General features: G+C 43.0%; 1 protein-coding gene across 10 annotated transcripts; it reads right to left on the bottom strand.

The window, feature by feature from the left end:
* Positions 1-798: 798 nt before the first annotated feature.
* On the bottom strand, positions 799-26,933 carry ST3GAL5 (ST3 beta-galactoside alpha-2,3-sialyltransferase 5). 10 transcript variants are annotated; one of them, XM_068679602.1, is made up of 7 exons: positions 26,773-26,933; positions 13,183-13,294; positions 11,791-11,905; positions 9,076-9,419; positions 7,434-7,620; positions 4,764-4,922; positions 799-3,487 (listed from the first exon to the last, which is right to left on the bottom strand). In XM_068679602.1, exons 1-7 carry the CDS (start codon positions 26,807-26,809, stop codon positions 3,224-3,226), a joined length of 1,218 nt encoding a protein of 405 aa, XP_068535703.1. In that variant the 5' UTR covers positions 26,810-26,933; the 3' UTR covers positions 799-3,223. The 10 variants fall into 10 exon arrangements, with proteins under 10 accessions (XP_068535703.1, XP_068535704.1, XP_068535708.1 ...); XM_068679603.1 differs by having other exon boundaries at positions 11,797-11,905; XM_068679607.1 differs by having other exon boundaries at positions 13,173-13,294; positions 26,773-26,916.
* Positions 26,934-27,415: the final 482 nt, after the last annotated feature.

Below are 27,415 nucleotides of genomic sequence, written 5' to 3'. Positions count from 1 at the left end.
TTTAAAATCCTCCAAATGCTTTCAGAAATGTTTAGTCCTGGTGTGAAAATTCCTATTTATGTCATCTAAAGGTGACAACTAAAGTATAAGAGATTATGCAAGTACTCACAACCACTCTAGAGCGGAAGGAGAAGAAAGTTGAAGCTGTTTAAAACACACACAGACACATCCCTGCACAGGAACCAGGAAAAAAAAATCACCCTCATCACAGGTCAGACAAACACATGACTGATTCCTCCTAGGACAGTTACCAAGAACAAGTCTGTTGTGCAACACAACAGGTCCAGCGCAGCTCCCAGATTCTTTGTTGATGTTTTTAAACAAACATTAGTAATGCACATGGACAAGCAACAAGGCACTCTTTGCAAAGGCTAAGTTCTGGGACACAGCGGCACAGACACACAGCTCTTCTTGTTAACTCACCTCGAGCAAGACTGAGGAGACACAGACCAGAAGACACAGACCTGTCTCCACCTCCTTAAGGAGACCCATCGTTGAGTTTAATGCCAGTGCTAAAACCCAGTCTGAAATCTTCTCATCCACATTAACTTCAGGAACCTGGATGCTTGTGGAATGGTCATTGTTAAGATGGATTAAGATGGGTTCCCTCCTTCCAGGTACCAGAGATGGAATTCCAATGACAGGTACCAAAAAGGCACAGAAGAAAGGAGACGGACTGAAGAACCAGCCTGAGATCTTCAGTGCCTGGGATCGCACTGAAACTTTAAGCTGGCTCCGTAAAACATGCAAGAACATTAATAAGCGAGGCAAAACAAATGACAAACTAAGACAAATACGTAAATAGAAAGTGGTTTCATCAGTTTATTGCTTTTAGCAACCCGAACTTTGCTGCCATTTCACATATGGTCGAGTCTGTGCAGGAATACTCAATGCCATAAACACTACAACAAAAAACAACGTTTTATCACGAGCCATACAACTGGTGGGAAAACAATCTAACCCCACATGGACATCATTTGAGAATCTGACAATAAATACATCATATCTCCAAAAAGCTACTGGCATTTACATTAATCAACTGATTATTTTTCAAGTTACTGAATAAAGCAAAACTGGTGAGGGATCAAGTGCTCTGAAACGCATGCTTCTGGTGTACTCAAGACATCCTCCCAACGCACACGTTCTGAACTCTTCCATAATTTCATTAATGCCTAAATAAAATTAAGGTACTTTGTTTCCAGTTTAAATACCAGGAGAAAATAATTAGCACATTTCAATATATTAACTAAAAGACCATCTGTATAAAACTCTTCACACATGAAATATTTTAAATTAAACAATATAATTATTATACTTACAGGAAAAAAAAAACTAGAAATTTATTGCTAGTACAAAAATTAATGTGTTTTGAGGAGGAGAAGTTAGATTAATATTATTGCTATAAACACAAACAGTGCCAGAGACAAGAATCTGATTTTCATATTTGTTTATCATCCACAACTGGCTTTCAAGGACACGCAGGTACATGGGACTTGGGAAAGTTGAGGTCCACAACTTCTTTCAGAATTCTGCTTTACGATCTGATGTCATTTTATTGCCTTTCAGTGTAACGGCCAGAACCAGTCTGCTGCTCCTGTGGCCTAACATTATCGTTCATTAGATCTCCTCTCTGTGGAGAAAATAACCCCTGAAAAATCGGCAACCACCATGATCTTGCTTTCCCTCATTAGCTGCTTGAATATTTTAAACTCAATACTGCTCTTAGGTTAGCCCATAGCAAAAATAAAGAAGTGGGAATGTTCACTATGTGGAGAGTCCATATCAGTATTTCAATGCCAAACTTTGATCAATTTTGAAAAGACTGAAAGCTAAAAAGCTTTCAATCCTCCCCAAAAAAATCATTTTTCACATCCAGTGGATTGCGTAACAATGTTACTCAGTGCAAACCGGCACCCCTGCTACTCCGCTGGTAACAGAACCAAAAGGAACTACACCTGCTCGCAGGTCTGCGCGGTCCGGCTTCTTTGCAATGCACTGATTTCCAGTCACAAGAGCATATATTCACATCAGCTGTTATTTTTTTGTTGTTATTTTAGAAAAGCACGGTGTTTTTAACAGCCATTTAGCTTGCTGCTAGGTCACATGTTCTCACCGTGCTTTTGTGATTTTCTTCTTACACGCACTCAGCTAGTTGCTGACTTACAAGCAGATCTGGAAAAACTAACAGTTCAGCCTCTCCATTCAATTACACAGTCAACACTGGAGTTCACACGGGTTATCGTCACTGTAAACTATTAAGATTACAATAGCTGTAATTAATTACTAAAGGATTGTGAAGTAAATCAATAGAAATTTTAGCCTAGTCATAGATTGTATTATTGCTAAATGAAAGGTTTATACAAACTGGTGTATTATGGACCTAGCAATTCTCAAGTCACTCAAAAAAAAAGAGGTATTAAAGCCACTTCTTTAATCGGGGTGGCTGAAGTCTGGTGCAAATTAAGTATTTAGGATATTTAGAAATAATTGTCTAGGTCTGAAAGAACGGAAATGTCCAAGACCAGGTTCAGGTGAAAGCCTTCTACTGGTTACATCACCTTACAACATGCCCTGGGATCCAAACATGCCTCATGATAAAGCAGGATTCTAACTCGACACATTAATGCACCAATGATTTTAACATCAAGCGTGAACGCTAGAGTACTTACTAGACAGTTGTTGCCACAACAGTTCCTTTTCCTTCGCCCCCACTCCCACATTCCTCCTTCCAAAAGAAATATTAGCACAAAAACAAAGGAATATTTATATTTGAAGGAGAAACAAAACGGTCAAGTTGCAAGTGAGAGACTTGAGAAGCACACGCCTTGCTTTTCTTTTGAAAAGGAGTCATACAGCAGGAGCCGGATCCACAGCAACAGTAGTTCAATGGAAGAGAATTACTGTATACTGTCAGACAACTCAGGCTAGAATTGTGCATACCTTATACATCTGAAAACAACTCTTCCACAACTTAAAACATTAAATATTTTAAATGGATCTCTTTGAACTCCACGTTGTATTTACATAGCTATCCACAATAACGTGCAAAAGTAAAATTCAACATCAAAATAAAGTCCAACAAATTCAATTTGACATTAAAAAAGGCAGCAGAGGTTCCGAGTCCATTTTGTACACACTTTAAAGAGCTACTGAGGACAGTGAAAAAGTTGTTCCAATGAAGCTTCTGGGATTTATCAAATCCAACCGTTGGGCACTTCTACCACTAGCTGTCTTTGCTGCAGAATTCACAATGTATCCCACCAGTGAGGTCTTTAATAACTTTTTCTTTGACCAGTTTTCGCAGTAATTTTGTTTCGCCTGTCACATTGTGCATAGTTTGTCTGTTCATGGCAGCCATGCAGAGGTTGTTGTAATAGTGCAAAGGAGTGCTGGGCTGATCGAGGTCATATCCAAATCCTGCTATGCTCACTTCATCACATAAATGCGTGGCTAGAATAACCGCCATGACCCCGATCGTGGGTACATTCTAAAAAGCAGAGAGGGGAAAAAAGAAAAGCCTGTTGAATTCAAATGGCTTCACATATTCTCCTTTACCAGTTCCATAACACTTCACAGTATTTAATACATTTGACTACTCCTTCTACTCACTTAAAAGTTAATATCAATTAAAATTATAATCGGTTAAAATTAAAAAATAAGTAAAGATCAAGTGAAACTAAACATTTCAGGGCCAAATATCGATACAATTTGACTAACTGCCTTTAGCAGTAATTTTGGCTTTCAATGCTACATTTTTTACTGTAAACCGAAGGCAAGACACCCTATTACTAAGTAAATTTAAACTGCAAGTAAGCTCTTGTTCCAAACACTCAAACAATTGTCAGGCAGTTACAACTTGGCATTGCCCAATATGTGCTTGCTTCAGTCTTGGACAACAAGCACTCCAGCAGTAATCTTCAGGAAATTACTTTTCACTGAACAGCCTTTGAATGTGAGTATACTTGGATACACACAGAAAATAAATAGCTCGGTATAGTACATTATTTAGATAAATAAACATTCCAAGAGGTGAAAATCCTTCAAAACATTTGTGCAGCGCGTTACCATTAACAGCCTTCCCGCAAAGTAAAACGGCTATTGTTATGCAGCACTTCTCATAGCTCAAGAGAACTACTGATGTCCAATTTGTCAAATAGTTGAAATTTAACAAAAATGCAGTGCTTAATTAAATCAGGCAATTCATCACTGCTAAAGGTCAGGACACAGCAGGAGGATATAGCAGTAGTTCACTGCAGTGGTGTTGAGCAGGAGGGCATACGCAGCAATTCCCATATTTGGAAGCACCTGCCAGAGGGAAGCTTGCTTTACACTTCTCATGCTCTCCCCACTGCTGGAGACAGATCTGACTGCAGGTGATCTTATTAAGGTGATTGCCTTAACAGGGCTGCTCTTAACACACCAGTCAGTCAGAAGTCTGTTCTGAATATTTAACACCAGCCAAAATGATGTGTAAGTGAACACCCTACTGGAGTGAATTTGGGTCTTGCTGCTCCGTAAAGCAGGACATCTCATGTCAGCGTGCACAGGCGTAAGGCCTCATCTGAAAAAGGTGAACTGAAATCCTGACTTAATTTTTCACAAATAGAGAAAATGCAAGTCTTCTGAGAGACAGTTAATATTCCATTACTTCAGACCAGCTGACATCCCACAGAAGATCTATACTGAAAGAACTGCCAAAACCTTTTTTCAGTTTCTTATTTTATTCTTTTATACAGTTTCTCTCCTAAAATGAAACTTCTTACCTTATCCCAACCCCAGAATATTGATCGAGGCTTGGGGAATTGTAAAATGTCCAGAGCTGTCTCTTTAACGATGACTGGATTCAGAATCCGAAACTGTTTTGATGTAAAAGGAATTTTCTTAGCAACCTCCTTCCAAAAGAAAAGTCGTATCCACAGAGACTAAGAGAAAGAAAAAAAAAAAAAAAAAACAGTTGACCAAACGGAAACTCTGACACTATCAAGCGTACAGCAAACATGGTACATCAGTTATAGAATTCGCTACTGATACTGAGAAACTCAGGAAACAGCTTAGAGCTGATTTTGTTCTGAAATACCAGCATCCTGTTCAAGCAATTGGCCTAGAAGAGGAAAAACCTTCAAAGTGTTTGGAATTGCAGAGGGTAGCGGGGGAAAGTTTGCTCATTCTGAATGTTTGACTGAACTTGGTGTTTAATCAGCCAACATATCCACCAGCTCTTCTGGGTTCTCCGGACCTTCCCCAGCACAACCGAGCAGCAGCAGTATTTGAAGAAATGGGAAAGGGAATCAGCTTTCCACAAACATTAACCAGGTCATGCTGAAGTGAGCGCTGGACTTAAAACAATTGCTCGGGCTTTGAAGTGAACAGCTGTTGTTTGACAACATCCACCTAGTGATGAATGTACCACTTCAGAAGAGGATTTACACTAGACTCAGCAAACTAGTCTCTGATCTCCTGCCATGTGCAGTCAATGAGATGCACACGAATGAAAAAAAAAACACACACACACACACCTCGCTCAGGCTCGTTTTACAAATCCCTTCACATGATATGTAACACTACACGTATGATAGAACTGACATGGCTGCAGCATAGGCCTGTGTTTTATAAATCTTATAAACAGGCTTTTTTCCTTCTACAAGGTGCAACTCCACAGCAGCTTAAACTGATGGAGTTTGTAAAAAAAAACATATAAAAATAAATAATATATTTTGCTGTGGTCCCATGTTTCTACCTGTGCTCTGAACGCTTCAGTAAAGTACCAGTGCCTGCACTGGAAGCCGACCAACTGAAAGCCTAATATTTGAAACAATAAATAAAAACATTCAGCTTCCAGAGCACTTCCCAAAACTGGCTCTCTGTAACAGCAAAAACACCAGAACACGGAAAAAGGTGGGAATGGACAGACACTGATGGGGACAGCACAGAGACATGGCAGTCTGGTCCAGAATTTTGATTAAGTTCTGCAGAATCCCATTTCTTTATGCTCCTTTCCAGCACAAATATAAACATAGCGTTTAGTCATCTACAGCACATGAACAGTAGGAAGGAGAGAGCTTGGGAAAAGATGAGCATGCCAAGCCTAACAGAGCAGGACAAGGAGACTGGGACCAGACACCAGAAGACCAGTATGGGGATAGACCAGGATTTTTTTTTTTCCTCTTCAATTTTGTATTTATATAATATTGATATATTAATACCCCAGTTCTGCTCTTAAGACATGCAACTCAATAGAAGGTACCTTTTTCATAAAACATATATTTGAACTCCTTGACAGAGGATGTCGTAGATGCCAAAAAGCAACCATATTTTCAATTCCCAAAAAACAGATTTTAATTCAAAAAGGTGTCCTCGTACTAGTCATTCTTGAAAAACAAATCTTTCAAATATGAACAAGCCAGACAGCTTGTACAACGACAGAGGGATTCAACTCAAGTTAGGAAGCTGCTGGTTGGCAAAATGACTGTGTTCCTGCAGGACCAACAGGACAGACCAACATCGTCTTGTCCCTGGTAAAAAAAAATCACTATATAGCAGCAACTCTAGAATTTGCACTCAGGAATATCTTCTCTATACAAAACATACCCTGATTATTCAAAACAAGGCGATATCCCTAGACTAAAGTAGTAGTGGATAGTCATGGTCAATATTAAACAGGCCTTCCATATGCCTTTATGTCATAATAAAAATAAAAATAAATCACAGAATTAAAAAGGGAACTTGGAGTACCTAAACTGTTATGCATCATATTGTTCCGAAATTGGACAGCCTTCCTTCTCAATCTATCTCAAAAAATGTAGAGCAGTTGTTTCCAATCTGTGGACAGAAAACCCTAGCTAGGGGTTTTCAGCTTATGGAAACTACCTGCCTGCAAACTGAAAGAAGCAAAAACCACAAGTTTAAAGAGTTTGGAAACGCAGAGCTCTTCTATCAGTTCCTTAGGAATATCTGTACTTCTGTAAACATTCAGTGAGAAATGAGTAATTTCTAATTCTGGAAGACCACAGACAAATGTGACAACTGCAGTTTTTCAGTTAGTTACAACTGCAAGCATACCACTGAAGGAGCACAGACTTAAATGGTTAAAAATGTGGGACTAGCAGCCAGCAACCTCAGGCTCTGCAGATTCAAAGAAGTCACTGAAACCTAAGGTGAAATTAGTTCTACTTTATTAAACACTCAATATGTCATGTAGCTGAGTGTCTGAAATCTACCAGTATCAGTGGAAAAAACTGTTGCTGTCAGCATGTGGCTTAACCCAAGTGCTGTTACCAACTATAACTAGGAGACATAACTAAAAAAAAAAGTTACATAAAAGATCCCCAGTATGATAAACCAGGAAATAGGGCATCAGTCAACTTCTTAAGCATTAGACAACAAGAACTGAACAGCAAGATCATATAGGTACATGCCACTGCCACTTTACATACCAAGGTTTCATTTTTTACCATTGCTTGTAGCCAATTGAAATCAACACTTTTAAACAAAACAGCCACAAATAAGCTAGCAGGAGGATACTCGAGTTCAGAAAGCGGGGCTCCTTCTGGGTAAGTCATCCGTATCGTCGTTTTGTTACCAACGTGATCTGTGTATCCTTGGACTGGCGCATCATTTAGCCTAACAAAAAAAAGGTTGAGAGAAACTGTATTTAATAAGCAGTGTGCAACCTCATTAAAACATCAGACACTAAGCAAAGAACTTGTATTTGGCCCGCAGATTATTTTTAACAGAGCAGAGTACAGTGTTTTCTCAGTATCTCCATGTTCCTCACCTCTCACACTCATCCATCCCCTATCTTTGATGAGAAGCCAGTTCTATTTCTGGGTTAGCTGGCAAAAGTGCAAAACTTCAAAAGAAAGAACTTGAATAGAAAAGCAACTCAGAAGAGCATTGCAGAATTTCACATTCACTGCCTCGTGCCAACTGAGAATCTTAACAGAAGGGAAAGAAAACACACAGGCAGTTTCCTGTATTCTTTTGTTTACACACACACACACGAGTATTATATACAGCAAAGGCACACAAATTATCCCTTCACAAACACACAGGGCAAAGTAACACATCCTGTGGGTTTGCATCATTCCAGCTCACAAAAAAATAAATAATCACAGAATCACAGAATCACAGAATCACAGAATTTTCTAGGTTGGAAGAGACCTCAAGATCATCGAGTCCAACCTATGATAATAAATAAATCAGAAGCAAGCACACTGCTTACAAGAACAGTGTCACCCAGCTCCATCAGTTCTGCAGAACAGAAGAAACTTTTTCTGTATCAACGGGAAAGCCACTTTCAAGCAGCCAGCCCTAATTTCAAAGAACAACTAATGAAAGTTCTCTGCCCCTCTCCATGTCACGGCTTGTTCACCTTTACGTAAGAGGTATTGACTTGCTGTACCCATTCTTCCCTTTGTAAAAGGCATAAGACTTGTTTACAAAGCTACTTATGAGAGTGCTTATATTACAAATTTATGATTTCACATGATTCAAAATACTAAGAACAGCTCCAACAGTAACATTCAGAAAGCACAAATACAGACCATATTCTGGACTTTAGCAAATACAGGTAATCATAGAAACCATGCACTGTTCCTGTAAACATAAGGAAAGATAAGCAGCATGCTCTGCAGTGTGTAAGCAAGCTGTATACTGAAACACTAATGCATTTTTATTGTGCTTAAAACAGCTGTTAAAAAATCAAATAAGCTTCCCAAACAAACAAGGGGGAAAAGACAGTCTTTAGGACTCCTTTCTGTCTCAGAAAGCTTAAATATATGAATAAATAAAAACACTACTGCTTATTTCTCTAAGATCTCATTGGTTTCTGTGCCTGTACTTTTTGGTATCTGAAGTCCACAAATCATTACACTGAATTCCTGCCTCATGAACACAATGTTACTCTGCTCTTAGGACTTTGAATTCTATCAATTCACAAGTAAATTTCGAAAAAGCACTTTCAGAAATAGTCTGATGTATTGCATAAAAAGTTGGGGATATTTTCCCCTCAAAAAGCAACATCAGTTCATAAAGTAAAGCTGAAGTAGTCTGAAGCCTGAAATAGAAAATACATACCTTATAACAATATCGAACTGATTCAGTAAGTGACCTAGCTCTGATCCATAAAGAATTCCACCACTGCCAACAACAACACAACGTTTACAGTGTTTTGACTTCAAATCTTCTGGCAAATCATGCTCAGGTAAGAGTTCAAGGAGATTTTTAAGCTTATTAAAGAACCTGTGAAATCCAAAGGGAGGTCCGTATTTAAATAAAGCTTCATCTTCATCTATGTTTTTTCCTACAAAGGGAGATATGTCCATGCTGTATTTCTCCGCAAATAACTTTCCCATTTCTGTTTTCACGTAAGAAGGTCGGCACTGTTCCTGCAGCACAGCACTGGCATATTGTTGTGCTCTCTAAAAGAAAACAAACATGATTTCTGTTAGGAAAGCTAGCTTCAGGAACAGAAAAAGCCCTCTTAGAGCAACCCGCCAGGTGACAACCAGCAGTTAAGCGAACACTGGGTTTTGTAAAGAAAACTTAAACATGGAAATACAAAACATTTTCAAACAGCACAAGGTAAAAGCAGCACAAGGTAAAAACCTGCAAGTGAATGTCTCTCCATCCAATCATTTAAATCTGGATAGGAGGTGTTCGTTTTTTTGTTTGTTTTTTTTTTTCTTTTTTTTTTTTTACTAGGCTAATTTGTTTTTTAGGAAACAGGGAAGTGAAAATGCTACCTTTATTCAAGAAAGACCTGCCCCAAAAGCTGCTGGAGAATGCCTGTACTGTTACTTACAAAAATTAAAATTACCTTCTCCTATCTAATTCAGCAGTGAGACAGCAAGAGGAATTCTACTCCACTGCTCAACTGCATGACCCAAATTCTGCCTGTCATAGGTTTTTACCAGAGACATACCAGCTGGTTAGAAGTTGTGTCAAATGGCAGGTTGGACTTGCTTACTAATCAAAATAAAGCAACGCTTCTTCCAGAAGTATTGCTAATGACTAAACCACAACTCGAAGAATGCAAGGGGGATGGGGAGTGGGGGCGTTTTATGTCTTCTTTCAAAGACACGTCACCAAAATTAAAGGCTGTGTTTACAAACTCCATAAAAAATACTAAGCTGTAAGATAAACCACAAAAATCGATCTGTCTCATTAAAAAGAGTTAATCATACACATTTTTCAGAAATGGGGGCAAACTGGTATCTAAAGCAAGGAAGAAGAGAAATAGCAAAGATTATTTTTAGTCACTTGAAATAATCCTTTTGCATATCTTCTTCCCCGATGTAATTCTGCTTATCTTTCCTCCACTTTAATCAAAACAAGCAAAAAAAAACTACATTAGGCAAACACACAGGTCAGAGAAAGATTCAAATCTAGTGCTAATGCAGTTCCCCTTTTGTACTTCTACAGAAGGGGAACTGCATATCTGGGTGCACAAAAGGTGGCATGGGAAGCAAGCTGTTTATGTATTTTATTTAAATAAAGAGATCAATCTGCAGAACTACTTCTGCCACAACAGGCTCTGCAAATCTGGGCATAAACACCAAACTTCTTCCTGGGCACACAGTCTTTTAGGCTTGCTTCGATTAGGGTTGTAGTTGTTTGGGAGCACGAATGTGTTACTGAGAAAAGAAGTCAAATGAAATGCAAAGGGAAGGCAAGGTGAACCTGTAAAAAGCCTTCTGAAGGAGGTGGGGAAGGAAGGATGCTCATGCAGTGATGCTGAGATATTAAATCAGGGCTTCTGCTATATGTAAATAGTGTTTGAGGTCTGAACGTAAAACATTCAAACACAGAAAAGTAACAATTCTAAGCCAAAGTACTGCATTGTAAAGAGCAAGCAGGTTACGTAGCAAAGGCAGAGAAGTGTCAGCAAGAACACCAAGAATGCTTTATTGGCTTCTGTTATGAAAGCTTAAAAGACACGTGCAAAACTGCAGATGTGCTACCTTAAATTAATAAGTAAATGCACAAATAAAGAGCTGCACCCTCCTGCACATTAGACTTGTGATTCCAAAAACATCTGAGCAGCTACAAAGTAAAGCAGACTGGGGAACTGGCTTGGGTAAAAACCACCTCTTGGTTGAATGTGTTGAGTCTGATTTTAAAGAAGCGTTACTTTCCATTTGCATTAGTTTCCTGATCATGAGCTTTGCACCAACACCGCAGAAAGGTAACAAGCAAGGAGCAGAGGAGGCAGCTCCTTGAAGCTGAGCATCAGCTGAAAGCTGGCCTGACATTAGTCTCCCTTGGGGCTGTCGCCTCTGGGCAGCACTCACCTGGTGGCAGCCAGGCAACAACTCTGCTCCTGCTGGGGCCAGGAGGGCCCAGCGCTGAGGAGCTGCGACCCTGGGGCTGGGCTCAAAGCACCCCCGGGGGAGCCCTGCTGCAGGTGCCTTTGTGGCTGACCCAGTTCCCAGGGGACTGGAACAACCCCACAGGCTCGCTGCTTTTGGCTTTTCTGGTCTTAATCAGTAACTGTGTTAGGAAGGCGTGGCTATTTCATACATTAATCTTTAACAGGCACACAGTTGGATCATTTCACCCCTAAAAATCTCGTTTCCTTTTGTACTTCCACAGGAAGCAGAAAACAGACAAACAACAGAAAAAAAAAAAACAGTTCTACACCATGAAGAAAACATGAACAAAATATATTTTCCCCTCACAGGATGATCTCAGCATTCAAGTCCTTCATTACAAACCCTTGTAACACTCACACAGAGGACTAACAAAACCTTTTTGTTTTAACCAAGTAGAAAAATACCAAAAAATACCAACCCTTACACGATCGAGGTCCACATACGGTGTTTTTGTTCTGTCACATTCTTCAGGGTAAAAATGTAACTTGAGGATATAAAGGAAGCACCCTCCAACCACAAACAGTACGAGAAGTCTAGAAACAAACAAGTTCATGTAGGGGTTAGGAGAAGGGGAAAACAGCAACCCTCTAACTCCTAAATAGTATTTTTAAACAATTTCAAGACAGTTGAAGAATTTCAAATGAATATCTGCATTTGATTCAAACCAAGATAATTGATGGTTTTGTTTCCTCCAAGTCTTTCACAACTCCTAAGAGCCACTTACAGGGAAGTATGAAAATATACAGATGCTTTGATAAGAAAACCATTGCATACTGATTTTACATATTCCTATACCTGCATCATATATTTTAAATGCATCTCTGATGGATCCAAACACTTCTGATCATATAAAGAAATCATAAAGTGACTTTTCCTACTGTAAAGAAAACGCTATTTTGAAATACGCATTTCCATGCAAGTTGTGTGCTTAAAAAAAAAATAAGAAGAACCTCAAATTGCAAGGTTTTCAGATAACCACCACTCACAAACAAAATTTCAACTCTCTGGCAGGCCAGACCACAGAATTTAGATGCTTGGGTTTATGCTAAGAAGCCTAATATAATTCTTTTTTCTTCTGTACGTTTTGGGGCTATAGCTTATTTCACTCAGTTTCAAAGGGTTATCTGCATTTTTGATCTACTCATTTCTCATTACTAAGGAATCTCACTGTTGACTCAGTGTTGATCTCCGGTGTTGACTCACTTCCAAACTGATTTGCAAAAATTACATCATTATTTGGTTAGACTGTGGTTGTCGCTCAGGTATATAGTTTGAGCTTTATCATTGATTTTCATTTTAAATTAATTATTTCCTATGGTTGCCAGAGGACTTCTTTTAAATGTTCTAAAAAAATACGTAAGCTATAAAGCATTCAGTACTTCTTGAAACTCAGTCAGACAAAATCTAAATGTATATACAGGTTCCCAAGATTTTAGAGAGGGAAGCAAAAAAAAGTTTGTATAGATAAATAAACCCACTAAACCTCACTGGCCTTCATTTTCCCCAATTATCAGACCATGCAAAGGGCTTAACATTGTTACTTATTTGGATCCAAAAAAAGACCGGAAGCACTTGACAGCAAAATACTGGGATCTCACACCAGCTAGGGAAAATACGTGTAATACTATGAGAGCATCGAGGCTCCTCCAAGTATTTTAGGCACCCCAGCAAAAGCTGGGTGCCTAAGCCTCCATTCAGATCCTCTAGTAATCCCATACCTTGATTTTTGCATCCTTTTTGTAACTGCTCAAGCTAGAGGGAGAGCAACTGCCTCTATATTACCACTGCAATGACACTTACTTGGGAGTACCTTTTAAAAACCAGATTGGTCTTCTCATCTTCATGTGCAACTACCTTACACCATTGCACAGGAGGCGAACGATCACTTTTCAGCTTTACAGAGTTAGTGTCACTCAGCATTGCTGTAAAAAAAAAAAAAAAAAAAAAAGAGAGAGAGAGAAAAAGGTTTTATCATGATTTTTTCTGAATGGAGAAAAAGTTCAAAGGACATTCAAATGTTCAAATGACTCAACTTGCCCCATCTGCCAGCAAAGACTGTGATTCTTTCTGTGCATGTCAGGAATACTGAATCACTCCTGACATCCTTATGATCAGGAACATATTCATTTTGGATGCAGTGCCAGGAAATGATTCTAAAAATATGTAAATGTTTCTATATATAAGTCTAATAACTGCAACTCTTGTCAGACACTTGTTTGATCTCAGTCAAGCACCATTTTGCTTGAGCATTCATTACAATCCAGACAGAAAAATCTGTGTAGCATGCTTAGGGTTATTTAGGACGCCTGAATCAAGATGTCCAAGTATTGTGACACCCTGCAGGATTCAAGTGTGCTCCCAGCATACAAAACCTGCGTGCACCATCCCATCCCCAGAACTAGAACCCACAGCTCCAATCAATTTCCCAAGGTTAATTGAACCTAGACTCACAGAATATCCTGAGTTGGAAGGGACCCACTAAGATCAGCAAATCCAACTCCTGGCTCCACACAGGACCACCCAGCAATCAGCCCTTGTGTCTGAGAGCGTTGTTCAAACACTTCTTGAACTGCATCAGGCTCAGTGCCATCACCACTGCCCTGGGGAGCCTGTCCCAGTGCCCGACCACCCTCTGGGTGCTGAACCTTTCCCTAACCCCCAGCCTGACCCTCCCCTCCCAGCTCCATGCCGTTCCCTCGGGTCCTGTCGCTGTCCCCAGAGAGCAGAGCTCAGCACCTGCCCCTCCGCTCCCCTCGTGAGGGAGCTGCAGGCCGCCATGAGGCCTCCCCTCAGCCTGCCAGTGATTGCCCAGCCCTCCAATCCATCAATCTCTCTCTTACCACTGGTCTGACCTCTTCAGAAGCCCCAGCAACACAATCAGCAACTTCAGCAGCAAGCACCAGAAGGGATATGCAGAAAACTCTGCCTGGAGGGCAGCAGGGCCGGGAGGCTGCCAGCACAGCAGCAGTTTCTGTGCCCAGCAGCTCCCCCCAGAACACCCCAAGCCCAGCAGGGATGCACAGCACCCCTGCACAGATGGGCAAGTCATTCACCAAGTGCTAACAAGAAGCAACATCACCACTTGGCAGGAAGGAGACAGTTTGTAAGCTCCCACAAGTTTCTATTGGCATGCTCCAATTCTGATTTTGGAAAGAAAAAAACGCAGGCTGGCACACCAACTTCTCACAGGCTGCTGCCATTAATCTAAGATGGGAGCAAAACCGGAAAGCAAAGTCTAACTACACAAGTCAGCTGTCTTTGTACTGACCAGAAAGGGGCACAGACAAGGTTTTTAGGGCCTTACTGACCTCCCAAAGCAGCTGCCTTTGATCAGCCATCCACAGGACAAACAGCCTGATCCCCTGCAGCAGAGCTCAGCCCTACTCACTGCCTTTGATCTCGGTGCTTAAGGCTCCCTGCTCTGCCCTGCAAGGACGTTCACACTCCTGCTCTCTTGCCAAGAACTGTCACAGGGAAGTTGTTTTTTTAATGAGAAAAAAACATATCAGGTCTAAGAGAAGGCTTTTATCTAGAGGCAATTCCCAATTCTCTTTTCGTCCCCATATAAAGTAAAATGAGGTGGGGCAATTGCCCGTTCAACTTAGCCTGCACTGCCACTCTGAACCACCGTCTATTCGAACAGCCACCCAATGTTCTCAGACACCAGGATGAAGGAGCTGGTGAGATGGACAGGTCCCCTCCTCCAGTCCAACCCACTAAAATCTAGTTCAGCAGATGACACGAAGGCTTCCACACCACCACACGTCGCTTCTCAGTAATGAATCCAGGATTCACCACAGGTCAAAAGCCACAAACAGCAGCAGCGGGGCAGAGATCAGTGCCAGCACCTTCCATCCTTTGAAGAGCAGACAACGGTTAAGTGATGCTCTCTAGAGCCACCTGCAAGCAGTCACATACCACAAAACAGCTTAAAAAGAAGCCTTTTTTTTTTTTTCCAGCAGAAAATTTCACCACTCACCTCTAACGTAACAATATTGAAATAACCAAGCTGCCTAAGAACCTCAAAGTACCCACCTAGCTCTGTTTCTCAATGCCACAGACTCTCTGACCTGTCACAAGCATTTGCAGACCTTTGTAACAGAGCAGCAATACCTTACTCAACACAACACTCCAGCAGGTCTGAAAGCACTGAACAAACAGGTCAGTATCAACATGCTTGCCTTGGAACAATGCAAACCAAAACCCAAGGGTTAAGCAATGGCCAAAGTCCCCCAGAATGCTAGCAGTTAAGCTGGAAATCGATCTATGAGGATACAAAGCTGCAGGTCACAGGGAATTGATCAAGGGAATCAATCAATCGAGCAATATCTTGCCTCCTCTGACTGCATCTACACAATTGAAAAAAATCAGCACAGGGGAGGAAAAATGGGTGTTGACACCACCAGGTACCTACAAATCCATTTTGCTCTCAGCAAACCTATCAAGCCCATGTGGGTAGAGACTTATCAAGTCATGATGGACCCAGCAGCTTTATACCCACATGTCCTGGAGACCAGCTGTCACACGGAAATCACGCTGCCAGCACACACTGGGAGCAGCCCCAGCTCACGGCCAGCATGGTCCCACACGGTGCAAGAGGCAAGCAGCGATCAGAGCCTGCTGCAGAGCGGAAGGAGAGCACGAGCAAAGGCTTGCAGAACACGTGCAAAGTCCAGGATTGCTCCATGCACATGGAGCCGGGTCACTGTGGAGACTGGCTGGGAGCAGCACGAGCAAGGGGCACTCGGTGCTGTTTGACGAGAGGGAAGCAGGTCGCTCCCTGACATGGATGGCTTTACAGCACCGACGTGATCACCCGGTGCTGCACGTACAATAAAACAATAATTCCATCTGGTGCTTCCACTGATGCAGCTGGGGCAAAGTATAAAAAAAAGGGAGCCTTGCTTTGAAAAAGAAAAAAAGCTGATTAAAAAAAGCAGGTAACAAGCTTCGGCAGTTTGCACTACAGAACAATGTAATAATTATCTCTTGGATAAGCAATATAAAAAGGAGCTTTGGTCATAGTCCATAGGAAGCTAGAGCAGAGCATTCTGCATGGAACAGCTACTGCCAGAGTAGGTAGGGGAGGATCCTGCTGGGAAAAAAGTATTGCAACAACACGCCAAGCGATGCAGGGAGTTCTGGCCCTAGTACCAGCAGAATTTATGAAGGAATACGCTCCAGATTAAGCACACGTTATCCAGCAGTTTGAATCAAACCCATAAAGTTTTACGGCTTGAAATACGAGGGTAGGATGAAAGCCTTGCTGCCTTTGCTTTGTTCAGTGCAGATTTTTATTTGTTTGCAGATCGGTCTTTCTGACCCCAGGCCCCAGGTTTCGGTGCAATTTGACGGCAACACTTGTGAAAACCCATGCGATGTATATAAAATGTGATACTGCCTAATGTAACAACGTGCTCCTGCAGCACAGAACGCCACGGCCAGTCTCCTCTGCAGCATAAATCATCAAAAAGCAGTCTGCGAGCAGTCAGCTTTCAAGAATTTCCACAGATGAGAACCTCCTGCTACAGCACTGCACTGAGAGCTCCTCCAAGAGACGCAGGTTTCACGAAGCCTTTCAAAACAAAGAAACGGGGAGGCTGCAGAGATCTGAAAGAGAAGGAACCGAAGAGGTGGAAAGCAGCGAAGACAGAAGGGGATTAGTGAGGAATGCAAGGCTGCTATGAATGGGTACCATCAGTCTTCCCTGGCTCTGAGCAAAATAAATTCCAGTTCACCTCACTCATCCTGGATGTGCAAGAAGAAAGCGAGCTTATTAACAAGGAAACAGAGAATTTCATTAATCATCTCGGCACAGGCTCTTTGAGTCCAACTCTTAGTATTTAGCATACTTAGTATTTTTATTTAGTCTGTTTATATGACAAATAATGTCAGTTTTCATTTCATCTGCAACAGTCTGCTTCAGGCTGACTTTAGTCAGTTCTGTTTACTTAAGACGATCCCTTTGCTGACGAAATAAAAATATACATATCTATATCCAGTAAAGTGATTTATTATTTCTTTTTTGTTACAAATTGTTTGGAGTTCGATCCTGCACTCTGAACTGAGTCAATAAGGCAAGGCTTCCCAAGGGCACATCATGCCTGCCTGATCTGGTGGCCTTCTGTGGTAGAAGGACTTTATCAGCCAACAAGAGAAGACCGACTGATGGCATCTACCTGGACTTCTGTAAGGCCTCTGACACAGTTCCACACAACAACCTACTAATCCCTAAATTAGAAAGAGATTGAAGGGTGGTCCATCCAGTGGATAAGGAATTGGCTCAATGGCACACAGAGTGGTTCCACATCCAGGTGGAGGTTGGTGACGAGCGGTGTCCCTCAGGGGGCTGTCCTGGGACTGGTGCTTTTCGGTATCTTCATCAATGAGACAGAAAATGGGACTGAGAGAACCCGCAACACATCTGCAGAGGGCACCAAGCCGAGCTGATACCCCAGAAGGATGAGGTGCCATCCAAAGGGACCTGGACAGGCTGGAGAAGTGGGCCCATGGAAACCAAATGAGGTTCAACGAGTCCAAGGGCAAGGTGCTGCACCTGGGGGGGGCAATCCCAGACTGGGAGAAGAACTCATGGAGAGCAGCCCTGCAGAGAAGGACTCAGGGGTTGTGGTGGATGATAGAACAAAGGGGAATGGTCTTAAACTGAAAAAGGATAGATGTAGAGTAGACATTAGAAAGAAATTATTCACTGTAAGGGAAGTGAGATGCAGGAACAGGCTGCCCAGAGGAGCTGTGGATGCCCCATCCCTGAAGGTGCTCAAAAGCCCATGCTGGATGGAGCCTTGGGCAGCCTCAGCTGGTGGGAAGTGTCCTAGTAAGTCTTCAAGTTTACAGAGAAAACCAGTTAAGTTGGCAGTTTATAAATTAAGAAAGTGCCAAGCAGCTATGCCTGCAGCACATATATTCAGATGTTGCTGTTTGCATTTAAACACCACTGAGCCCCTTCAGAAAGGGACAGTGCAACATTTGCTTTGAGAGCCCTAAGTGTCTCAATTTGCTTACAAAAGATGCCTCAGTAGTAATGCTGCCTTACAATCACATTTTGCATTGACATTCCCATAGCTACCCATTGTGGTGTAATTAGTGAAGACTCGAGGGACTTAAATTTGCTTTTCATCTACTGAACTTAAGTGATCCCTGCAAAGCTGCTGTGAAAGCTAAATTGTCCATCAGTCGGAACACACTCCAAAGCTTTTTGTGGTGTTATTCTTTTCACCATAATTTACTTTTGTCTCATTGTTATTCTTAAGTAGACAAGATTTCCACACTTAGAGTATTTCAGAAGCAATTAATTTAAGTCTTTGGGACTTAAAGTCTTTTTATGTGGGAATGCTAAGCAACAAAAAGCAGCGTGTGCTGAGTTGCACCCAACCACTGCCACGCCCTGAACAATTGCATTTGGTTATGTGGAGCACCTGGATATACCCGAGGACAAAGGGAAGGACTCTCAGCCCCGCTGTTCAAGCACTACCAGCTGGGTTACAAGGCATGGAGACAGAACCAGAGCAGCCTGTAGACAAGTGCAGGAGGCACGCTTACATCCCTCACCATCCTCTTGTTAAAGACCCTGAGCTGTAACTCCAGGCAGTGGATGCAGTTTCCACTTCCCTCCCTCACCTGTCCAATTCAAGGACATTCCTCTGTCTCCCCACACGCTTACTGTTAGGCAGTAACTCCACTCCTGCAGGAATTTATCCATCCAACCTCAGCAAGTACCTGCACATGGACAGATATCAGCAGCCTGCAACTGCACACGGGATATCCCAAGTTGGAAGGGACCCGCAAGGATCATTGAGTCCATGAGAAAGCTGCCTGAGGCGGAAGGACAAGAGATATCTTGTTTTATAGCTGTATAGCATCTAGCTCAACATTAACTACACCTGAAGCTTGTGGGAGTTGAAAATAGAAATCAATATTCTCTCTCCCGGTACTACCAGGAATAGAAACAGCAAACTTTGAGTCATCCACAAGACAGTCCATCTCAAGGTCTTGGTGCACAGCTTTTGAAGTTCATGTAAGAACACTGGAAAGTTGCAGTATAAAGTCCAGGGCAAATGAAGGAAGACACACCCTATATAAAGCGATCACTAGTCAAGAGCAATAGGGCTTGAACAGGCAGTAAATCAGGTGGTAAAACTAACACAAAACACCCCAGAAGCACCTGCTCATTTCATGTCCCCTTCTCTAAATCAGATATGCACAGATTACTTTAGAAACATGCTTCTAAAAACAGTAAATGATAAAATGAAACTTATTTGATTTTAAGCAACATTTGTATTTCAGAAAACAATGGTGAAATGTAAAAGGAACAGGTGTTTGTACACAGAAGAAACTCTAGCAAGATGTTCTTCACTGAGATGCTGCACACATTACCACTGATGAATTCTGCATGCCCTGTTCAAGGCTGGTTGTTGGAATTGTGTCTTGCTTTTTTAAACACAGACAATATTCCAAAAATTCACACAAAGGGTTAGAAGAGGGAAGTTTCCTTTAAGGAAACTTTAATCGCTTACAGATTGTTTCCTGGGACAGATTTGAGGAAAACAGACAAAAATTAGGGGACAACTACACCACTAACCTCTGTGACTGCTTGCCACGGTTGTGCCCAGGGAATAGATCACACATTTTGTCTGTCTTCCTTACTGACCAAATAGCTGAGATACTATATTCATCTTGAAAGCCTTAATGAAGAGCAATAGGCAAATAGCATGTTATTAAGTAACACAAGAAAAGTTACTTTGGTAAAATTTACAGTTAGGATAAATTTTATTTGCTTCTGCAGTACTAAAACCCAGAGATCAAAGAAGAAAAGATCTTAAAAAAAAAAAAAAAAAAGAAAAAGAAAAAAAGAAAAACCAACCCACAAGGGAAAATTATTAACTGGATAGTAGTTTGTAGTTTGTGGTTTGCCTTTTCCTTCTTCTTCTTTTGAGATGTACGAAATGTTTAAGAGCCATCTGTTAAGCAGAGCCTCTCAGCTGAAAATAGCACCTAAGAAATTAAAAATTTTTAAAAAGAAAAGAAGATAAAGTCAGTAGATACATTAAAAAAAAATGAAATTATACAGATTTCAGAAAACTTGGAAAGCGCTCACAGTTCCATGTCACATCCTCCAAACCTGCTGAGCTCACTGTAGTGGACAAAACAGACTTGACTTGGGGAATTTCTACTTAGCTGAATTTATTTCTAATTAATGCAACTTCTAACCACAGACTCAAACATTGAGGGGGGGAAAAAATGATTAACCCATGAGTAAACACCTCTCTCCTCTTTTTCCCAGACTTCCTCGTCTCCGTTCCCTTTTTTTTTTTTTTGCCCCAGGCTGCACACAGATCCCATCCCAACTCCTCTGGGGAGGCAATGGGCAGTGCAGGAGTTGGGGACCGTGTCCCCCAGAGCATCTCCTGCCCCTCCTGGCTTCTGCTTGCTCTTGAAAATGTCTGAGCAAGGTCACCATCAGCTCTTCCGACCAGAGGTTTTGACACCTGTGGGTTATTTACACAGGTTTCCAAACAAGCTGGTAAACAACGTGGCCCACCCAGGCTCTCTCTGCTATGAGACCCCATCATTTATGCTCAACCTGCTCTCCCTCCCAGGTCTTCTGCATCAATCCATGACTACCTCAGAGCCTTCCTTTGCTTTCAAACTTCATCTCTTGACTGGAAAGAGCAAACCACTATAAAAGAATTTTTGCAAATAAGCTCTATCCTGTTTAAAAGAAATTGTTACAAACAACCTTCTCTTTTAATCAACAGTGGGTGAAGCCCTCTCCCAACACTATTCAAGGAGGAGAAAGATGATGCAAAGAATAAAAAGAGTTGAAGCCAAGTCACGCTCCTACCTTACAACTGCAATAAAGTAGACTATTTTTATCCACCCAAAACACTGGGTTTTTCTTAAATATAAAACCAGTTTGGAACTGGTAACCAACCAGCCTAGAACAACAGACGAGCGTTCTGCAGCACGAGAAACTCCAGAAACTGCACCCTGGCGAAGGACTGCCTTTCTTTCCAACGGCAGCTGCAGAAGTGAATCCAAATTTTTAAGCCAAATCTCAAACACAGGTTTTAAAAGCCAGTTGAAGAGTTGCCCAGATGCTGAAATTGGATCTCAAACCTACACAATGGAAGTCAAAATCCTTTTATCTGAATGGGCCCACTTGTCCAGAGTAACAGAATACACAGGAAAGAGTGGGGAATGAAAAGAAACAGACAATTTGTTCTAAAGGAACTGTTTCCGACTGGGAAATCTCTTTCTGCAACACGTTAAAGTTTTGAATATCTTCCTTAAGACTTTTTTTTTCCAGCAGCACATGACAATAATCCCTTAAAACCAGAAGCATGAGGAAAAATTCCTGAGATATTAAAGATCTGAGGCAGACTTATCAGGGACTTGCAGCAGCATGAAAGGCTGTTGGGTTACAATCTGTAGCAATGGACTAACTATTGGATGTTTATCTTCAAATAATCCTCTGATCATCACCTTACCACTTCTTAGCAGAAATGGTTGTAAATAAGAAGAGAGTAGTCTAAGAGCTGTTGCAATTTCTTCCCAGAGGAGGGAAAAAATGGAACTAAAGGTACAAAATTGGAGACTTCTGTCAAGTATTTCTTCTGTTGCCACTATATAAACCCCACAGTAGCGTGGGTACTTTAACATACCGGGACATTTGATAAACCTTATCAGCTTAGTACATGTTACTACTGAACAGTACAAAGAATGAGTATTTGACAGACATGCCTCTTCTGATGAGCAGTAGAGTCCGTTGCTGCAGCTAATTTAATAAAGTCTGTAGAAACAATACTTCCTTGATGGCAGAGAGAAGTTTAGCCTGTAATACGGTTATAAGCACCTACAACAGACATTGATTACATTACTGCATAATGCGTCTTACCAAATGAACTTTGAATGTTAAGGCTTTTTAATCAGACAATAGAAAGTAAAAAAACAATGTACCCTGTGCAATCTCAAATTCATTTGGTCAAGATCTGTCTTCTCAGAAAGCCAGAATGCAGTAACGTATCCTACACGTGTGGACAGAATCGGCAAAAAAAGCAAAAGGAGGAGTCAAGGAAAACTTCAGGGCAGTTAGCAGGCACTGGCAGAGACAGGTTCACAGGCAGGAGCTTTTGTTTTGCCTGAAGCCAAGAAAACCAGCAAGAAGCAAGAGCAACTCAGAGGCAACATCATTTTTCTCTCCTTGCATTTTCTTCTAATTGTTTAATGGCAGATTCCTACATCCTCTTTGCAACATCAGCCACAAGTAGCTCATGAAATCATTACTAAGCTGAAATTATCGGGTCTATTTGCCCAGTCCTTTCCTCTAGGAAGGATATACATAGTTAGGCTACGATTTGCTCTTAACCTTGGGTCAGCCAGACCTCAACATACAAAAATTTGTTCCAGCTCAAATCCGGTTCAATTATGGACACTATCAGAGATATTCAGAGGCTAACACCTCCCGAAAGAATGCTTCCTTCCAGCAGCATTCCCAGGAAGCTTTCTAGATATTAAGAGCTTCGGTTAAAATAACGTTATGGGCAAAGACATTCAAAACAGGGCTCACCCTCAGTTTCACTCCTGCCTTGGCATCCTCTCCTCTAGTTGAGTGCTCCAAACGTTCCTAAGCCTTGCTGTGAAACCTTCCTCAGGTACTCCTAAGTGAGCGACAGCAAATATCTCCAACACAAACACAAAAATTATCAACAAGATGTCCTTGCAACACCTACAGAGGCAACCGGTGCTCTGTGACAGAAGAAAACTGCCTGAATTTGGAATTTTTCTGACTCTCAAACGAGTTCCACAAAAGGACAGCATTCCAGCCAAGCAGGAACCAACAGGTGAGTCAAAGAACTGCTGTTGTGAACAGCGTGGTATTAAAAAGATAGATTTCTTCCCTGCAAAGGAAACTTTTGAGCCTCCCCCTCCCTTTTTTAATTTAAACAAAATTTAAAAAACCGAAGCCAGCAGATGCCAGTTTTTCTTTGTATAGGTTACCAGTGTAAGAAACGGTAGCCTGTCTGCACAGGATGTTCTGAACCCGAGGTCAGGCGCTCCTCTGAACTCAAGCCGAAGCAGGGGAACGCGCACGAGGAGCAAAGCGCAGCGTCCCCAGCCAGCACTCAGCCACCCCTCCCCTCCCAGGCACATCTCGCACGCTCCTTTCTGCCACATGTTCTCCTCTCCAAACCACAAGCCCTGCATCCGTGCGAGCACCGGTCGGTGCTCTGTGGGTGAACTCAGCAGCCCGGAGAGGAGGAAGAGAGCACGGCACATCAGCACGGCACCCACCCCTAGCTGGGCAAGTTAATCTCACACAGTGGAAGGTATTTCTGAGCCCCTGCAAGGAAGCCAAAACAAACGAGATCTTTCCCCTTACATGGGAAGCTTGGAGAATAAATCATCCCTAGAAGAAACGGTCAGAAAAGACAGGGCATAGCATTAATCTTTACTGGGCTAAGGAAACATGCCAGCAGACTTCCACGGCCAAGATGTTTCGTATTACATCTGAATTATGCAGCAGAATAGCACCGAACAACTAGTAATTATGGAGCAATGTTAATGGTACAGCAGCATTTTTACCACAGTATCATTTGACACCCTAAGAGTTCATGGCAAAACTCACACTTGAGGCTATACAAGCAGAAGAGTCCACGCCAGACGTGTCCCGTGAAGAAAAGCCTTAAAATTCATTACATTATAGCAAAAAACGTTGCTAGAATCAATTTTGGTGGCTAACTTCTGAAGTCAAACCTTCAGGACTTCACAGGTTGCAGAGCAAGCAGGGAATGATGAGCTGCTCCCGAAGAGAACCGAGGGCTCGACTTTTTTTTTAGCTCCACGCAACAAGTTGCGATTTCACCCTGAGACACACCAAGCACGTAAACACCACAGAGGAAAACAAACAGGAGGAGAACGTCAGCACACAGGAAAAAGTGGTCATAAATATATATGAACTAGGAGCACAGGACGCCTGGGCAGCAGAGGAATAATTTTCCCTTAGTCCTACGGGAAGGCAAGAGCCTACAAGACATTCTAAGAAAGTCCTTAATAATTCATGAATGACCTCACAAGAGAGTTGCCTGCAGCAGGGGAGACGTCTCTGTCATCAGGTCCTTCATCTGAATTAGTGCTCTGCGGTTTCAAGGCATCAGGTGCTTTAAGCTGTTGTGTTTGATCAAGTTTTGTCCAGACTCGCCTGTAACGTGAAAATTACTCCACGACAAATTTGAAGTATCGGTTGAGTCTTGTTCAATAACTTCGCCTTGATCAAAGCTCGAGACCTTCAGAAGTTTTCCAGGACTTCTTCCTCAAGCAAAACAACCTTCACATCAAATACCAGAGCTCTACAGCAACCTCAGCACTTAACAGCCCTTTCCACATCTCTCATCTCCAGATACCCGTAAAACAAACAAAATTAAACATTTTTGCCTGTTTCCCTTGCTGAAAGGAAATTGCTTCTACCACGCTCTCTTTTCCTACATCCTGCCCCTAACTGTCTGTCAACCATTTGGCTCATTTAATCACGCTCCACAGAAGGACAGAGGTTACATCCCCAGCAGCTCCAGGAAACCACAGCCCAGGTGAGCCCATTCCTCACCAGCCCAAAGGAAGCGGCCAAGGCACCAAACCATTCTCGCACGCTCTAACTCCTCAGCTGCATTTTGACCTTTCCGTGAAATTCCCTGAGTTTGCTGCCTCAGCAGAGGGGTCGGCAGACAGCTCAAGGTTTCCTGGCGCTTGAGCTGGAAGGGAGATAGCAACCTTGCTGCAGCAGAACGGATGGACGGAGGGAGTAACACACAGCCCGTGGGGAACCGGTGCACACATCTAAGCCAGGTGCTTGCATCTCAACTGTAAGCTGGGTTTAAAAATCCACATCCACTTTAGACACGTAAACATATATCCACACAGGAGCATTTACCTCAAAAAGCCGTCTTCAGGACAAAAAGAAATACGTATCTGTATTTTCCCTTAATCTCCGCGTTATGGCAAAGCCAGCCGTGGGAAAACCATTTACCCCCACCGATTTCATGAACGTTTCCCATTAATTTCCATAACTAAAGAGAAACATAAGATAAACAGCTCTCCTCCATCACCCTTATATTTCGATCTTATCTACCAAAAATAGAAAGAAACAATCCAACTCAGCACGAGAACTCTCCCTGAGCAGCGCCGGAGAAGACAGGAAGGTTTTGGCAGCCGCACCAGAAATAATTGCTGGTTTGCCTCCCGATCGCTCCAGCGCAGAGAGGAGAAAAAAAAAAAAAATGAAAATCACCCGCAAAAACACCATGGCAAGCCACAGGCAAGCAGAAGCCTACACGTTTTATTTCGGCAGAATGGCTCCGAACAGCCCCAGCCGCATTCCTGGCGCTGGGAAGAGGCCCGAAAAAGCCGGGGAATACCTGCATCGCCGCAGCCTTCCCCGGGGCCAGCTCTCCGGAGCCAGGGCTGCCGTGGGGCCAGCTTTAAATAGGGGCAGGGAAGGGGGATGAGACAGGGAAGGGGCTGAAATAGGGGCAGGGATAGGGGCGGGAGGGAGGGAAGGGGGCGGCGGCGCGGCGCTGCCAGGCCTCTCCTCGCCCTGCCCTGACCCTCCCCGGCAGGGCCCCGCACCTGGCGTGGTGGAGGCGACCCCACCCTCAAAATTAATAAAAAATAAAAATAAATAAATAAATAAATAAAAACAGCACGGAGAGATCGGAGCCTTCACGCCTCGGAGGGCAGCGCCTGTGAGGGGAAAGCAGCCCTCTGAGGGAAAAGCCCCCCCCTCTCTGTGAGGGGAAAAGCCCCCGTTTTGAGGAAAAAAAGCCCTTTTCTGAGGGAAAAACACCCTCTTCTTAAGGAATAAGCCCCTCTCTGAGATAAAAAAGCCCTATTCTGAGGGAAAAACACCCCCTTCTGACGGAATAAGCCCCTCCGTGAGGGGAAAAGCCCCCGTTCTGAGGGAAAAAAAGCCCTTTTCTGAGGGAAAAACACCCTCTTCTGAAGGAATAAGCCCCTCTCTGAGGTAAAAAAGCCTTTTTCTGAGGGAAAAACACCCCTTTCTGAAGGAATAAGCCCCTCTCTGAGGTAAAAAAGCCCTTTTCTGAAGGAAAAACACCCCTTTCTGAAGGAATAAGCCCCTCCGTGAGGGGAAAAGCCCCCGTTCTGAGGAAAAAAAGCCCTCCTTTGAGGGAAAAACACCCCTTTCTGAAGGAATAAGCCCCTCTCTGAGGGAATAAACCCCCCTCTCTGACAGAAAACGCCCCTTCTGAGGGAAAAGCCCCCCTCCCCGACCCAATAACCCGCCTCTCCTTACCGCGCAGCGCCCCAATCCTCCCTCAAAACCCTTGGATTTCCCCCAAAACCAACCCCCTTCGCCGCCCTTACCCACCTGCGCTGGGCTCGGCCCGGGCGCCCTGCCTCCGCATCGGGGCGGGCGGCGCGGCCCCGCCGCAGGTAACGGCCCCGGCGGGGGCAGCAGCGGCGGCGGCGGCGGCTGCGGCACGTGGCGGAGCGCAGCCAATGGGCCCCGCACCGCGGGCCGAGGGGCGGGCGGAGGCGGCCGGCGGCGGGGCCTGCGCGCTGCGGCCCTGAGGGGAGCTCTCCGCCCCTGGCGGGGGAGCCCTCCGCCGTGAGGAGGGGGTGGTTACGCTGGGCTTGCCGTCGTGTTGAGGGTTTTTTCTTCCCATTTCTGCTCTTTTAGGAAAGAATAAAATGAGAAAAGCTCGCGTGTATGGGGGTTTTGTGTGTTTTATTTCGCCCTCGCGGCGCTGCGTGCCGGTAGAGGACAGCAGCGCCCGGCGCTGGCTCCCCGCTCTTTTCCCTCCCTTTTGTTTCACAGAATCACAGAATTTCTAGGTTGGAAGAGACCTCAAGATCGTCGAGTCCAACCTCTGACCTAACACTAACAGTCCTCCACCAAACCATATCCCTAAGCTCTACATCTAAACGTCTTTTAAAGACTTGCAGGGATGGTGACTCCACCACTTCCCTGGGCAGCCCGTTCCAATGTCTAACAACCCTTTTGGTAAAGA

This window comes from Anas acuta, chromosome 4 (genome assembly GCF_963932015.1).
Source record: "Anas acuta chromosome 4, bAnaAcu1.1, whole genome shotgun sequence".
Taxonomy (NCBI): domain Eukaryota; kingdom Metazoa; phylum Chordata; class Aves; order Anseriformes; family Anatidae; genus Anas; species Anas acuta.
Note: the sequence above shows the minus strand (reverse complement) of the source record. Positions and strands in the feature narration are given on the sequence as shown.

What these genes read in the sequence shown, in the direction of transcription:
- ST3GAL5 (XM_068679602.1), bottom strand. Translation starts at nt 26,809, where the DNA reads ATGCGGAGGCAGGGCGCCCGGGCCGAGCCCAGCGCAG. An exon ending in CCGGGCCGAGCCCAGCGCAG is followed by an intron (nt 13,295 to 26,772) that starts GTGGGTAAGGGC and finishes TTTTTTTTACAG; the next exon opens with CAATGCTGAGTGACACTAAC. An exon ending in TGGACCTCGATCGTGTAAGG is followed by an intron (nt 9,420 to 11,790) that starts GTTGGTATTTTT and finishes GTTTTCTTTTAG; the next exon opens with AGAGCACAACAATATGCCAG.